Source organism: Pelodiscus sinensis, chromosome 16 (genome assembly GCF_052426305.1).
Source record: "Pelodiscus sinensis isolate ZL-2025 chromosome 16, ASM5242630v1, whole genome shotgun sequence".
Lineage (NCBI taxonomy): Eukaryota > Metazoa > Chordata > Testudines > Trionychidae > Pelodiscus > Pelodiscus sinensis.
Window position 1 is genome coordinate 41,397,629 of NC_143067.1, and position 17,075 is coordinate 41,414,703.

At 50.1% G+C, this 17,075-nt stretch overlaps 1 protein-coding gene across 19 annotated transcripts in view; it reads left to right on the forward strand.

The window, feature by feature from the left end:
• LOC106731829 (protocadherin gamma-C5-like) overlaps positions 1-17,075 on the forward strand; it is a 237,111-nt gene that overhangs the window by 129,246 nt on the left and 90,790 nt on the right. Inside the window, exon 1 of one of the 19 annotated variants that reach the window (XM_089769597.1) lies at positions 604-3,692. The exons of 16 other annotated variants lie outside the window; for them this stretch is intronic. In XM_089769597.1, the coding sequence (XP_089625723.1) occupies positions 1,275-3,692 (2,418 nt within the window). In that variant the 5' untranslated portion in view covers positions 604-1,274. Of the gene's footprint in view, positions 1-603; positions 3,693-6,163; positions 8,784-13,266; positions 16,381-17,075 lie in introns of those variants that run through there. 2 more of the 19 variants (XM_089769589.1, XM_075900023.2) reach the window with 2 other exon arrangements.

Genomic DNA, 17,075 nt, shown 5'->3' on the forward strand with positions numbered 1-17,075 from the left:
TGGCAGAGACCTTATGTGTGGTTCACCTACCTTTGCAGCATGGGGCATGGCATACTTACTGGTTTAACTAGAATTAATGGTGAATTCTCTTTAATTTGAACTCTAGATCATGATGTGTGGTTTTTAGTAACTCACACAATGGTTATGGGTCTGTCAAAGGAGTGAGTGGCTGGCCTGCGATATTGCAAGCTGTCAGACTAGATGACCACAGTGGTTTCTTTCTGGCATTGAAGTCTGTGAAATTCAGTGACCCAAGATGTAGGATAAACCACTTAATGGAGTGATTTTCTTCACCACATGGGTAGACAGTTTGTCAAATTGCAATCGCTACCATATATGTTATATATCTGCATAACATCTGTATGTTGGGCATCTATACATAAATATCAAGTTTGTCCATTTCATATTTTACATTTCTGCATTATTGGCATATTATCCCTCATCTGGTGGAATTGTCAATGAAACCTATCATTCTGTTCTCTTTTATTAACTGAATGTGAAAATCACAAGACTTGAAAATATATGGAGTACAGATTATTGTATATCACACATTTCAGAGATCTCATCCACAGACTAGCATTTATATTTTCTGTATTCCTATTTCATCCACTGAGCTGACAATGAACACGGTGGCTAAAATAGCAAATGTGGCCGAGTCAAAAATACCTGAAATGTGAACAAAATGTTACTTCATGCGTCAAGTGTGTATGTCAGGAGTCAGGTCCTAGAAAGGGAACATTCGAATATAACAACTGAAGAACACAAAAATGAAATGCAAACGGATGGACGGTAAAACTGAAAGATTCTCTCTCGCTCGTGAGCTCTGTCTCTCTCTCTCTCCCCCCCATTTACCCATCCTGGTTCATACACAGAGATATGACGAATCTGGAAAATCCATACAGGGGATCTTTCAACAACACAAGCTTATTACCAGTAATTCCTTCAGAGATTCGCCACCGCCCAGCAGTTTGTTCCTTCCCGCGACGCTTATTTGCGACATTAAATACGACAGAAAACGACGGGTTTAAAACTTCCAGCGCAGAGCTGCAGTTATTGGCTGAGGCGCTGAGCGCCGCTGTTCACCAATCAGAGAGGGAGACGCGCCGAGCGATCCACCCCGCCCCGCCCGCCGCCTCAGAGCCCGGAGCGGATCCGGACCGCAGCAGAGGGGAATATTCGGGGAAACTGGCCTTGGTTTAACAGCTGGTGTTTTCGGAAGCGTTTGCTCAAGGACAGAGCCCTTCGCTGAGCGAGAATCGGAGGCGTCTCCCGGAATGGCTGCGGCACCGCGGCTCCGGCGGAATCAGAGGCGAGCTCTGCTTTGCTGGATGCTGGTTACCTTTTGGGATGCGGTTTCTGGGCAGATTCGTTACTCGATCCCGGAGGAAACGGAGAGAGGCGCTTTCGTGGGGGACGTGGCAAAGGACCTGGGGCTGGACGCAGAGCAGCTCTCGGAGCGCGGAGTCCGAATCGTTTCCGGAGGTAGGGCGCAGTACTTCGCTCTCAATGCGGAGAGCGGCCATTTGATCACCGCGGAGCGCATAGACAGGGAGCGGATTTGCGGCCGGGCGGGCAAGTGTCTGCTGAGCTGTGAGCTCATAGTGGAGGATACAATGAAGCTGTACGGAGTGGAAGTGGAAATCACGGACATTAATGACAACGCCCCCAGCTTCCCGACTGAAGAAATGGAGTTAAAAGTCAGCGAGACAACGGCGCCGGGATCTCGCATTCTCCTCCCAGAGGCGCAGGACTCAGATCTAGGGACTAATTCCATCCAGAGCTACCAGCTCAGCAGCGACGGGCATTTCTCACTGGATGTTCAGACGGGACCGGATGGAGTGAAACACGCGGAACTGGTGCTGGAAAAGTCCCTGGACCGGGAAGAACAAGCCGTTCACACGCTGATCCTCACGGCCACTGATGGGGGAGACCCGGTCAGGTCCGGCACTGCGCAGATCCGCGTTACTGTCCTCGATGCTAATGACAACGCGCCGGTTTTCAGTCAGCCTGTCTACACGGTGAGTGTGTGGGAAAATGTGCCGGCAGGGTCCACGATCCTTACAGTAAAAGCCACCGACCTGGATGAAGGAGTCAACAAAGAGATAAAATACTCATTCAGGAAAATCACAGACAAGGCTTCCCAAATATTCCGCCTGGACTCGAAGACGGGCGACATAACAGCAATGGGCAACGTGAACTACGAGGAATCCGCGTTGTATGAAATCGAAGTGCAAGCGCAAGACGGGGGAGGCCGATTTGACAAATCCAAAGTTGTGATCGAGGTTAGCGATGTGAATGACAACGCCCCGGAAATCGCTGTCAGGTCCCTCGTAAGCGCGATCCCCGAGGACGCTCCCCCCGGGACTGTGGTCGCCCTTCTAAACGTCCAGGATCCGGATTCGGGGGAGAACGGGGAGGTCACGTGCTCCATACCCAGCAGCCTCCCCTTCCAGCTGAGGCGGTCGCTGGACAAGTACTACAGCCTGGTGACCGAGCGAGCCCTGGACAGGGAGCAGGTGGCCGCCTACAACATCACAGTCACCGCCACGGACAGCGGGACTCCGCCCCTTGCCACCGCCATCACCATCCCGCTCCGGGTCCTGGACACCAACGACAACGCTCCGCTCTTCGGCCAAGCGTCCTACACCGCCTACGTGCCGGAGAACAACCCCAGCGGGGCCTCCGTGTGCTCCGTGAGGGCCACTGACCGCGACTGGGGGGAGAACGCCCGAGTGACTTACTCTCTGCTGGAGGGCGAGGGCCGCGAAGCTCCGCTCTCCTCCGCCGTGTCCATTAACTCGGAGACCGGGGCTGTGTACGCGCTGCGCTCCTTCGACTACGAGCAGCTGCGGGAGCTTCGGTTCCGGGTGCAGGCTCGGGACGGGGGGTCCCCGCCGCTCCGCAGCAATGTCTCCGTCAGGCTCTTGGTGCTGGACCAGAATGACAACAGCCCGCACATCCTGCACCCCGCCTCCCCCAGCGATGGCTCCACGGGAGTGGAGCTGGCCCCTCGCTCCTCCGAGCCGGGCTACCTGGTCACCAAGGTGGTGGCGGTGGATGCGGACTCCGGGCAGAACGCCTGGCTCTCCTACCAGCTGCTGAAGGCCACGGAGCCGGGGCTCTTCTCGGTCGGAGTCCACAGCGGCGAGGTGCGGACAGCGCGCTACTTTGTGGACAGGGACGGCCTGAAGCAGAGCCTGGTGGTGCTGGTGAAGGACAACGGGCAGCCCCCTCTCTCGGCCACCGTCACTGTCACGGTGGCGGTGGCTGACAGCATCCCCGAGCTCCTGTCGGACCTGAGCAGCCTCTCGGCTCCCGCGCAGCCGCAGTCCGGCCTCACCTTGTACCTGGTGATCGCGGTGGCGTCCGTGTCCTGCGTCTTCCTCACCTTCGTCATAGCGCTGGTGGCCCTGCGGCTCCGGCGGTGGCGCGAGTCGCAGCTGTTGGACTCCTCGAGTGGGACTTTCAGCGGAGTTCCCGTCTCTCACTTCGTGGGCATCGATGGGGTCAGAGCGTTTCTCCACTCCTACTCCCAGGAGGCGTCGCTCACCGCGGGCTCCGGGAAGAGCCAGTTCAACTTCCCCCAGTCAAACTATGCAAACACTCTGACCAGCGAGCAGACGTGTGAGGTAAAGGATCCTTTCCTAACGGCCGAAGAGTTAGACAGTAACAGGGATCAGTCCAACATTCAGGTGAGCTAATATCTGTTTAATCTCGTGGTTTATATTTTTAAATGCAGGTTGCTGTTAATCTCTAAGAATTACTGAACACATCTAATCTAATCACCTAATAAAGCATCTTGTTAGTCTTTAAAGTGCTACATAGTCCTGTTTTTTGTTGTTGTTTTTTTTTAACACATCGAGTGTTTCGGGGGACTGTATTAGAGGGAGGGTTGGGCTCTGTCTTAGAGAGATTTCCTTGGTTATTATAGATGTTTTCAGTTAAGCCTTGATAATCCGAAGTGGATTCCATCGTGCTCTTCACTATTGTGTTTGGAATTAGTGTTGTCTTGAGAGAATTGGGCCTATACGTACATAGATTTATGTGATAATATTCACACTATGAACCCATTTAGAAAACAGATTTTTATGTGCCTTTTGCAGATCTCTTGAAATGGTGATTTGTTCAAAATTTGAGTCTGTCTTTAATTTGTGATATTATATAAATTATGTTACCTGAGGTATTAGAAAGTAAAGACATTTTCTTATATTTTCAGAAATATAGATGATGGAACAGGAATGTTACAATAGGGCAAAATGTTTCAATATTAACTTATTTGATAAACCAAAATATTTAACTCCCAGAATGGTTTCCTCTGTCCTTCCGTACTACAAATAATACAGGGTAGTTATACACAATCAGTGTTAATGTTTGATTAAGAAGAGCATTGAGCGTTTGGGAGAATTTGACGATACATTACACTAATATATTTTTGCTAGAAGACTTACCCCGGGGTCCTTGAAGACCTTAACTCAGATAGGTTTTGTTTTTCTGTATTTAAATCGTTCTGGGGCGGGACTGAGGATAAGGGGTTCAGTCTGCAGGCTGTCCTGGGGAGAGTGGAGAACCCCAGCTCTCTCTCACTACAGCATCTTGGGGCCAGGTAAGAAGCCTCTGTCCATGTCTTGTGCAGTGGGCACACCCAGGGGAGGGGTGCATGTCCCCTGGCTGGGGCACAGACAGACACGTAGACAAACAGACAAAGTCTCTGAAACGTATGGTAAAGGGGTGAGCAAATACCAGCCCACTGGCCTGATCTGGCCTGTCAGGGTTAGTCCACTATCGCTATATTTACCTTTGTCTCTGCAGGTAAAGGGCGACCACAATTCTCTTTGACCACAGATCACTATTCACGGCCAATAGGAAAGGCAGGAAGTGGTGTCCCCAGCCACATCACTTGGTGGCACTGACGTTTGCTGTGAACAGCGCTCTGTGGCCAACTAGAGCTGTGCTTGCTAACACCTGTAGAGGCATAGGTAAATATAGTGGCCCTCCAGACCTAACCCTGGTGGACCCCCAGTTTTTATTGCCCAGCTCTGTTATAGTAGACGGCTGTCCTTTTCTCCGCTCCTGCTCCTGCTGGCCAAATAGTGCTATAGCTGTTCCAGTCCCCATTTCTGGTCCCTTGCTGCTCCCCCCTCCCCCCGCCCGTCATTCTGCAGTATAACCGTCCCTCCTGCCAAACTCCTGTCTTTCTATTGTATGAGAAACAATTTAATTCCTGGCACAGCCAAACCCTGACCTGGCTTTAAGTTAGGAGAAGAGGAAGGGGCTTACCAAATTTGGAGGTCCTAGCTCTTACAGCTTACCATGAGTTCTTGAACAACCAGACTCACAGACAGTCTGTATATCCCTGGGAAGAGTTTGAATACACTGGCTCCTTAGAACTGCTTTTCCATTCATGTTTGGTATTTGGAATGTATGGGAAACTACTAACGTGTTCTTTTGCACGCTTCTATGACAGAAAGGACCTGGGTTTTAATTTTAAAAGATGAATGTTCTCGGTAGTTTTTTGGAACAGCCTATGCATTCTGAGTGGGGTGATTACTCTCAAAGGAAAGATAAACTAAAAGGGACAATAAGGGCAAAACACAACCATGGTCCAGCTGTGCCGTTTACATTTATATTTTTCGCGTCATTGGGTTGAATACCCATTGCTTTTTCTCAAACAGTTTAGAAACGCGCTTTGCGGAATCTCGCCGGTAAGAGAATGTAGTTGCGGAGAATGTAGTTTATTCCATGCAAATTGTTGTCCTTGTATTTAATGGATGACACACACAGCGGGACGCACTGGTCCACATACACGCAAACAATTGTAAACAGGGGCAAAAAACTCTTGAGAACTGTTACCTTTTATCAGTAGATACAACACGCATATTGAAAACATGTCGAATTTCCATTTGGGCTCACGCTGGGAAACGCAGCCCTGTCCGCTTCTCGCAGTGCTTTTCCTAGGACGCATGTCTTGCGCTACGTGCACAATAGGAGGAGAACACAAAACAAAACCAGCAAACCCCCACGATTGTCGCTAAGCTGCGCCGGCGCCGTGCTGAGACCGCTGCTGCTGCAGTTCTGGGCTGAGGCTCCGAGTGCCGCTGTTGGCCAATGCGGAGCCGGCGCTGCAGCTGGGATCCACTGGCGGCTCCTGCCCTGCGCTTGCTCCGTCACACGGCGCCGGGCGGGGCGGGGAGAAAGCAGCGGAGGGACCTGCCCAAGGCGTCCGGCAAGAGGGAGCCGCCGCGGAGCGCTCTGCCCCGTAGCAAACCCCCGGCTCGGTTTGCGCTACGTGAGCGCGCCTCTCGGCATCGGGCGGGGGGCGCCGCATGAATGGGAACGGAGAAGGCAGCAAGGACGGGGCGAATCTGACAGCGACCGGGATGGAGACCAGGCGCCGGGCGGCCCCACGGCAAGTACTGCTCCTCGCCTGCTTCTTCCCTTTGCTCTGCCGCGCGGCCCCGGAGCAGACTCGCTACTCGATCCCCGAGGAAATGGCCAAAGGCTCCCTCGTGGGGAACCTCGCCCAGGATCTGGGGCTGGAGCTGAGGGAGCTGCCGCTGCGGAAGCTCCGTGTCAGTTCGGAACAGCAGCATTTCAGTGTGAATGGGGAGAACGGGGACTTGTCTGTGAATGGCCGCATAGACCGGGAGGAGATCTGCGGGGAGACTCCGCTTTGTGTGCTGACTCTGGAAACGGTGGTGGAAAACCCTCTGAACGTTTTCCACGTGACTGTAGCGATCCAGGACATTAATGATAACGCCCCGCGGTTCAAGACAGACAACATCGATCTGGAAATTATTGAATCCGCACTGCCGGGCGCGCGCTTTCCACTAGAATCTGCGCACGACCCAGATACGGGGGTGAATTCGGTGCAAATGTACCGGCTCAGCGGGGACCCGCATTTCTCCCTGTCTGTGAAGGAGAGCCCGGATGGAAACAAATACCCAGAGTTAGTGCTGGAAAAGGCTTTGGATCGGGAAACGCAGCAGTCCCATCGGTTGGTCCTGACGGCCGTGGATGGGGGGGAGCCGGTCAGAACCGGGACGGCTCAGATTAGGGTCAATGTCACTGACGCCAATGACAATGCCCCCGAATTTTCCGAGGAGATTTACAGAGTCAGCGTGAGGGAGAACGTGCCGAAGGGCTCCCTGGTGCTTGAGGTGAAAGCCACGGACAAGGATGAAGGGCTAAATGCGCAAATCACGTACTCCTTCGGCAAACTTCCAGACAATGCTCGTGCGGCGTTTTCTATAGATCCCAAGGAAGGAAGAATTATAGCTACACGGATTTTAGATTTTGAAGACGCACGTACATACCTGCTGGGCATAGAAGCCAGGGATGGGGGTGGCCAGTCAGCTCACTCCAAAGCTCAAATAGAAATTCTTGACGAGAACGACAATGCTCCGGAAGTGACATTTACATCCCAGTTCAGCTTGGTAGCTGAAGACTCGGTGGCCGGGACAGTGATCGCGCTGATCAAAGTCCGGGACCCAGATAGTGGGAAAAACGGAGAAGTGACGTGTCACCTGCAACACAATTTACCTTTTACAATAATATCGTCTTCCAGTAGCTACTACAAGCTGGTGACGGACAGCCCCCTGGACAGGGAGCGGGCCCCGGAGTACAACATCACAATCACGGCCACAGACAAGGGCTCCCCCCCGCTCTCCACCCAGAAAACCATCCTCTTGCAGATCTCGGATGTCAATGACAACGCCCCTGTCTTCGAGAAACCTTCCTACAGCGCCTACGTGCCCGAGAACAACCCCTCGGGGGCCTCCATTTTGAGCGTCAAAGCCTCAGACCGGGATCTGGACGGCAACGCCCGGGTCACTTACTCCATCCTGCGCAGCAGCATCCAGGACCTGCCTGTCTCCTCCTACGTGTCCATCAACTCCCAGACCGGAGCGCTGTACGCGCAGCGCTCCTTCGACTACGAGCAGTTCCGGGCGTTCGAGCTGCAAGTGAAGGCCCAAGACGGCGGGTCGCCGGCTCTGAGCAGCAACGTCACCGTCAGCGTGTTTATCCTGGATCGGAACGACAACGCTCCTCGCATCCTGTATCCCTCGCTCGGGCCCGAGGGCTCAGCCGTGTTCGAGATGGTCCCTCGCTCTGCCGAGGCGGGTTATCTGGTGACGAAGGTGGTGGCGGTGGATGCGGACTCGGGACACAACGCCTGGCTCTCCTACCATGTGCTGCAGGCCACGGAGCCGGCGCTCTTCCGACTGGGGCTGCACAGCGGGGAGATCCGCACCGCGCGCGCCTTTGCGGACAGAGATGCGGTGAAGCACCGGCTGGTCGCTCTGGTGAAGGACAACGGGCAGCCGCCTCTCTCGGCCACCGTGACTCTGAGCCTGGTGTTCGCCGAGAACTTCCAAGAGGCTCTTCCGGAAATGAGCGACCGGTCGGCTGAGTCGGCGCCCCAGTCTGATTTGCAGTTCTACTTGGTGTTGGCCTTGGCCTTGGTCTCGTTTCTCTTCCTCCTGACGGTGACACTGGCCATTGCGATGAGATTGCGGCGGTCAGGAAATCCCCAGTTACTTCAGTGTTTTGGTCCTGAGCCTTATTCCAAGACGGGCTCCATGTTCCCACCAAACTATGAAGATGGGACTTTGCCTTATTCCTACCAGCTGTATTTGTCCTCGGACTTAAAGGGGAATAACTGCACCTTCCTGAGACCCAGTGCCCAGGGAGCGGAGCATGTTCTGCGCAGTGAGAGCTCTGGGATGTCACTAGTGAGCAATGGATGTAGCCGTTCCCGTGGGGAGACGGAGGTAACTGGGCTGGTGAGTTGCGGTTTTCCTTTTTCGGTATTTTTGCATCGTAGATTGGCATTCTGAAGTATTGCATTGATTATTTTAGATGTTTCTCTTGACTGTATTTCTATGGTGCTTGAAGTATCACATATGCCAAAAAAAAACCCTTAAAAACAACAAATAGTCTAGTAGCACTTTAAAGACAAACAATGCATGTAGATGGTATTATGAGCTTTGATGGACAAAACCCACTTCTTCGGATGACCAGAGTATAATGGAGTCCAGAACCAAGGATAAATAAGTGAAGGAGGGACGGGGGAGGGGAGAAAAAGAGAGACCGTGAGTAAATAAAACAGCTTAGCAGCACTCTAACATGTAGATGTTGGGTAGATAGTTCATGTAGTTACAGGAGTCTGTTAAGAACCATTATCACCTCCATTGTTTTGTGGGTATTTTAAGTTATTAAAAGTTTGAAGATAGTGTGTAAGCCAGCCTATTTCCTTGTTTAGACAATTAATTGGCATAAGAATTAAACTTGTGAATGAAGTTAAGTTCCAATCCTTCTCTGTGTATTTGGCTTGTGGAATTGGTCTGAAACAAAACAGTGACTTGAACATCCATTAATGAGTGTCCAGGAAGATTAAAGTGTTCTCCAACAGGCTTTTGTATGTTGCCTTTTTTGGATACTTGATTTGTGTCCATTAATTCTTTCCCATAGAGATTGTCCAGTATGGCCAATATACATTGAGGTTGGGATTTCCTGCATTTGATTGCATTAGTGGATATGCAGTGAAATGAGACTTTGATATGGTGGCTGATGTCATTGGGTCCAGTGATGAAATCATTAGTATAGATGTATGTGCAGAGTTGGCAATGGGGCTGATTGCACGGATGGGTTCCTGCATGCTTATGATGGAGGTGTGTTGAGTGGTTACTGGAAAGAATTTGTTTGAGGCTAGATAGTTGTCTGTAAGCGAGAAAAGGCCTTTCCTGCCAAGGCCTCTGAGAGTGAAGGTTCATGGTCCAGGATAGGTCGTAGATTGTTGATAATGGCGTTCGAGGGGTTCAAGTTGTGGACTGTAGGTGACAACAAGTGGAATTCTGTTGTTTTCTCTTCTGGGCCTGTCTTGAAGTAGTTCATGTCGGCTACTTGTTTGGATCTGTCAATCTGTTTTTTCACTTCTCCAGGTGGGTATTTCAGTTTTAAGAACGCTCTGTATAGATCTTTTAGGTGTTTGTCTCTATCTGTGGGGTTGGAGCAAATACAGTTGTCTCTTAGGACTTGGCTGTATATAAGAGATTGAGAAATGTGTCTGGGATGGAAGCTAGAGGCATGAAGGTAAGTGTGGATGTTGGTAGGTTTCCGATATAGGGTGGTGGAAATTTGTCCATCATTTGATAGTAATATAGTGTCAAGGAAGTGGATTTCTCATGTGGACTAATCCAGGCTGAGATTGATGGTGGGGTGGAAGTTGTTGAAATCCCTGTGAAATTCTTTAAGGGTTTCTTTCCTGTGGGTCCATATGATAAAGATGTCATCAATGTAGGGTAAATAGAGTAAGAGTCTTAGGGGGCAAGAGCTGAGGAAACATTGTTCCATGTCAGCCATAAAGACCTGGTGATTGGCATATTGTGATGCCATGAGGGTGCCCATGGCTGTGCCACTGACTTGAAGATACAAATTGTCTCCAAATCGGAAGCAGTTGTGAGTGAGGACAAAGTTGCAGAGTTCTGTAATCAGGTGTGCAGTGCTGTCATCGGGGATGGTGTTCCTGATAGCCCGGAATCCATCTTGATGTGGAATGTTGTTGTATGCAACATATGAAAAGGAATTTGTTTTCAGAACAAAAATCCCTGCATGACAAAGAAAGACTGTCTCCATTAATAGATGAAGAAATGGGGGTCAAAGATAATTGATTTGAGTGTGTCACAGAGGAGCTCTGCATTTGAATCTGAGATAAAACTCTGCCTTTCCAATTCCCTTGTGTTTCCATAAGTGCACATCCATTTTTACTATTCATATCCCATTATAAAACATTTAACTGAAATAAATGCAATCTGTGGAAATATGTGTGCATCTCAGGTAAGATGTGCTTCTTCCAATGATGGCAAAAATATTAAAATTATGTAACGATAATAGTAAATTTTCTGTAACACTTTTCCATATATTTTTGAATACCTCTTCTTTAAGCTATTAGGTGGTTGTTATCACCACTAATATTCAAATATGTTTTACCAACTTTTCACCTTGGTCTTTGAGATTTTCTGGCATGATATTGAAGTATGGTATCATAGAAGGGAGTTATTGGCATAATTTTGTGGTGATTTCTTTTTCTGCAGGTGGCAGAACTGTAACATAATTATGCAGATCAACAGAAGCAAACAATGATTTAAAAACATTGACAAAATATCATAATATGTTCTGCATATGTCTCGCAATTTACAGGATGGAAATATTTTACAATTATCTGAGGGACTAACAATTTTTTTGTCTTTCTTCAAGCCAAGTTTTCATAGCTGCCATGCATCCTAATGTTCACAGATCATAGGGGTTATTACAACTCTTAAAATGTCTTTCTATGCATACCCATGGCATGTTCTGGAGTTAACTCTCTTTCCTTTTTCCAGAGCTAGGAGAAAGTGCTTAATCCAATGGATTGGTTACATTCTTATTTTTCAGTTATTGACCCTTAAAATTGTCTTTGGAGCAGGACAAAATATTGACTGTCATGTCTGTCAGGTAAATATTTTGGGAGGGGAAGAGTGTAATCCACTACTGAGGGGAGGAACGAAACATTTCCTTGGAACGTTGATATTTCAGAATATCACATTTCTGAAGGCCTTATGTTTTGAAAATTTTAGAACATTGGTTGCCCTCAAAAGTGTGCAATCATGCTCAAAGTGCAGTTGAAGTGGCTAAAGATGCCTACAAAATTGAATACATTTGATCCTATTCACCTCATGGCTCTGTAATTTATTAAATGTAATTTATTTATTATCTCCACATATATAGTATATAACTATGTATATGTGTAGGCTGCTGGTTCTACTTCTGGGGTGTGTCTAGACTACAGGGGTGTGTCTAGACTACAGAGTTTTGTCAACAAAAGTCCACTTTTGTCGACAAAACTATACCGGCGTCGACACTGCCGCTGAGTTCTGTTGACATAACGTTGACAGAACTCGGCAGTTTTGTCGACGTTGTAAACCTCATTCTATGAGGAATAATGCCTTTTGTCAACAGAGTTCTGTCAACAGAAGGCATTATTGCATCTACACTGTCCTTTGTGTCTACACTGCTATGTCGACAAAGCGGCTTGCTTTGTTGACAGAACTGGATGTAGTCTAGATGCTCTTTGTTGACAGAAGCTTTGTCGACAGTATCTGTCAACAAAACTTCTGTCGCCAAAGCCTGTAGTCTAGACGTACCCATTGAGAGAGAGAGAGAGAGAGAGAGAGAGAGAGAGAGAATGAGAATCATAGAATCCTAGAATACGAGAAGTGGAAGGGACATGGAGAGGATATCAAGCTCAGTCCCCTGCACTCATGGAAGGACCAGTCATCACCTAGCGCCTAGACGACCTCTGACAGATGTTTGTCTAACCAGCTCTTAAAAATCTCCAATGATGGAGATTCCAAAACCTCCATAGGCAATTTATTCCAGTGCGTAACCCCTCTGTTTTTCCTAATGTCCAACATCCACTTCCCTTGCTGCAATTTTAGCTCATTGCTTCGTGCCCTGTCATCAGAGGTTAAGGAGAATATTTTACTCCCTCCTCCTTGTAACACTATTTTGGGTACCTGAAACCTGAAAGCTGTTATGTCTCTTCTCAGTCTTCTCTTTTGTAAACTAAACAAACCCAGTTATTTCAGTCTTCTCTCACAGGTCACATTTTCTAGACCTCTGATAATTTTTGTTGCTATTTTCTGGACCTTCTCCAATTTGTCCACATCTTTCCTGAAATATGATGCCCAGAACTGGACACAGTACTCCTTTTGACGCCTCATCAGAACAGATTAGAGTAGAAGAATTACTTTTTGTGTCTTGCTCATGACACTCCCGTTAAAAATAAAATAAAACTAAAAAACAGTGGTCCTTCAGCGCCTTAAAGACGAGCAAATAATGTAGATAGTATCATGAGCTTTCGTGGGCACAATCCTCTTCTTCAGATGAATGGAGCAAGGGGTCCAGAGATACAAATAAATAGCAGAAAAAGAGGAAGATTTGGGAATTTTGACAGTGTACCGCAGAAGGTTATTTGCTTTATTTGCACAGTGCCACACTACTGAGTCATATGTAGCTTGTGGTCCACTGTGACCCAATGTGTGTCCCTTCCATATTTTGACTTCATGCATTATTAGAATATGTGTTTCTTTTGCAGTAGTATTATAAAAGGAAATTAAACTAGATATTATAAAGTTGAATGTGAAAACTACCAGAATGGAAATTTACAGAGTAAACTTATTTTATAGTATCTTTGTGACAAAGCTAACTCATAGATAATACTCACAGGTTTCATTTAATCCATTGATTTGGTAATGAATAATATGAATTAAATGACAAATGTGACCTAGTCAAAATATCTGAAATGTGAACAAAACATACAACGCAACGCTACAGATGTAAACGTCAACTACCATGTTACTAAACGAGGATATTAGTGTATAACAACTGCACCGTATTTGAGGGCAATTCTCAAAATCCACTTACATTTAAAGACTACATCTAAACATAACTCCAGAGGAAAAGGGATTTATGTCAAATTCATGTGCAGCCCGATTAAAATTACAAAAATATGATCAGCAAATCTTCACAAGGGATAAAGAGATTCGCCACGAATTTGTGGATTTCCTTTGCATTCATCAGAGCCAGCTGTGCCTAGTGACAGGAACGCGCCTGTTTACAAAGATACGAGTCACGTGTACATACGAATCTACCGAAGTCGCGCCGGAGGCTGCAGTTATTGGTTGAGACACTGAGCGCCGCTGTTCACCAATCAGGGAGAGAAACGCGCTGAGCGATCCGCCCCGCCCGCCGCTCTGCTGCAGAACAAGGAGAGATCAGACGCTCACTGCCCGGTCTCTACGGAGCATTCTCGGCTGATACCGGCTGCAAGTGGCTTCCGATTTCGCACCCGCTGCTTTCGGAAACCTTCGGCAGCCATTCCTGAGGGAGAATCGGCGGCGCTTCCGCCTCAGCATGGGCGCTGCAGATGCACACGGGCGCCGGCGCTGCGAATGGCGACCCCTCTTCTGTTTCATCCTGGTGGCCGTTTGCCAGGAGACTTCCGGGCAGACTCGGTATTTTATCCCGGAGGAAATGGAGAGAGGCTCTTTCGTGGGGGACATCGCGCAGGACCTGGGGCTGGACGCGGAGCAGCTCTCGGAGCGCGGAGTCCGAATCGTTTCCGGAGGTAGGACGCAGTACTTTGCTCTCAATGCGGAGAGCGGCCATTTGATCACCGCGGAGCGCATAGACAGGGAGCGGATCTGCGGCCGGGCGGGGAAGTGTCTGCTGAGCTGTGAGCTCATAGTGGAGGATACAATGAAGCTGTACGGAGTGGAAGTGGAAATCACGGACATTAATGACAACGCCCCCAGCTTCCCGGCAGAAGAGTTACATTTAAAAATCAGTGAAACTGCAGCCCCCGGATCGCGATTTTCTGTGCATCAGGCAGAGGACCCAGACCTGGGGCTAAATTCCATCCAGAGCTACCAGCTCAGCAGCGACGGGCATTTCTCACTGGACCTTCAGACGCGATCGGATGGAGTGAAATATGCGGAAGTGATTCTGGAAAAGTCCCTGGACCGGGAAGAACAAGCCGTTCACACGCTGATCCTCACGGCCACAGACGGGGGAGACCCGGTCAGGTCCGGCACCGCGCAGATCCGCGTTACTGTCCTCGATGCTAATGACAACGCGCCGGTTTTCAGTCAGCCTGTCTACACGGTGAGTGTGTGGGAAAATGTGCCGGCAGGGTCCACGATCCTTACAGTAAAAGCCACCGATCTGGATGAAGGAGTCAACAAAGAGGTGACCTACTCGTTCCTCAAAATCGCAGACAAAACTCCCCAGATGTTCCATTTAGATGCTAAAACGGGTGAAATAACACTGGTGGGAAACCTGGACTTCGAGGAAGCTGAGTTGTATGAAATCCAGGTGCAAGCCCACGACGTAGGAGGCCTTTTCGACAAATCCAAAGTTGTGATCGTGGTTAGCGATGTGAATGACAACGCCCCGGAAATCGCTGTCAGGTCCCTCGTAAGCGCGATCCCCGAGGACGCTCCCCCCGGGACTGTGGTCGCCCTTCTAAACGTCCAGGATCCGGATTCGGGGGAGAACGGGGAGGTCACGTGCTCCATACCCAGCAGCCTCCCCTTCCAGCTGAGACGGTCTCTGGACAAGTACTACAGCCTGGTGACCGAGCGAGCCCTGGACAGGGAGCAGGTGGCCGCCTACAACATCACAGTCACCGCCACGGACAGCGGGACTCCGCCCCTTGCCACCGCCATCACCATCCCGCTCCGGGTCCTGGACACCAACGACAACGCTCCGCTCTTCGGCCAAGCGTCCTACACCGCCTACGTGCCGGAGAACAACCCCAGCGGGGCCTCCGTGTGCTCCGTGAGGGCCACTGACCGCGACTGGGGGGAGAACGCCCGAGTGACTTACTCTCTGCTGGAGGGCGAGGGCCGCGAAGCTCCGCTCTCCTCCGCCGTGTCCATTAACTCGGAGACCGGGGCTGTGTACGCGCTGCGCTCCTTCGACTACGAGCAGCTGCGGGAGCTTCGGTTCCGGGTGCAGGCTCGGGACGGGGGGTCCCCGCCGCTCCGCAGCAATGTCTCCGTCAGGCTCCTGGTGCTGGACCAGAATGACAACAGCCCGCACATCCTGCACCCCGCCTCCCCCAGCGATGGCTCCACGGGAGTGGAGCTGGCCCCTCGCTCCTCCGAGCCGGGCTACCTGGTCACCAAGGTGGTGGCGGTGGATGCGGACTCCGGGCAGAACGCCTGGCTCTCCTACCAGCTGCTGAAGGCCACGGAGCCGGGGCTCTTCTCGGTCGGAGTCCACAGCGGCGAGGTGCGGACAGCGCGCTACTTTGTGGACAGGGACGGCCTGAAGCAGAGCCTGGTGGTGCTGGTGAAGGACAACGGGCAGCCCCCTCTCTCGGCCACCGTCACTGTCACGGTGGCGGTGGCTGACAGCATCCCCGAGCTCCTGTCGGACCTGAGCAGCCTCTCGGCTCCCGCGCAGCCGCAGTCCGGCCTCACCTTGTACCTGGTGATCGCGGTGGCGTCCGTGTCCTGCGTCTTCCTCACCTTCGTCATAGCGCTGGTGGCCCTGCGGCTCCGGCGGTGGCGCGAGTCGCAGCTGTTGGACTCCTCGAGTGGGACTTTCAGCGGAGTTCCCGTCTCGCACTTCGTGGGCATCGATGGGGTCAGAGCGTTTCTCCACTCCTACTCCCAGGAGGCGTCGCTCACCGCGGGCTCCGGGAAGAGCCAGTTCAACTTCCCCCAGTCAAACTATGCAAACACTCTGACCAGCGAGCAGACGTGTGAGGTAAAGGATCCTTTCCTAATGGCCGAGGAGTTAAACATTAGTAACGCGGATCAGTCCTCAGTTCAGGTGAGCTAATATCTCCTTAAACTTGTGATTTGTGTTTATATGGGTAGGCAGCTGTTAATCTGTAGCTAATTGCTGATCTCATCGATATCCGTGTGTTAGAAAGTGGTGTGTGTGTGTAGGTGAGACAGAGAGATTGAGATTGCTTCTGGTTTATCCTGGATGTTTTTCATTTAGGCTACGCCAAGGGGGAAAGTTGATTTAAGACATGTTAATTACATAGCTCTGTGTGGGAGATTCCCGGGAGCTCCGGCTCCCATCAGCTTCCTTACTCCAGGAGAGGAGCAAGACTACCCGTGCCAATGAGAGTGCTCTCTCAATTCAAATTAGCAGCTGTTCTTTAGACTGGCGAATTCGACCCCCGGAATGTTGACAACCTAAGAACTAGGGGTCATGAATCAAAATTAATATCAGGTTTAAAACAAACAAAAGGAGGTTTTTCTTCACCCAGTGCAGAGTCAACCTGTGGAACTGCTTGGCACAGGATGTTGTGAAGACCAGGATTTTAACAGGGTTCAATAAAGAACTAGATAATTTATGGAGGTTAGGTCCATCAATGGCTATTAGTCAGGATGAGTAGAAAGGGTGTCTCTGGACTCTGTTTTTCAGTCAGAGCCTGGGAATGGGAGACAGGGGAGGGATCACTTGATTCCCTGTTCTATTCATTCCCTCTTGGGCACCTGACATTGGCCCCTGTT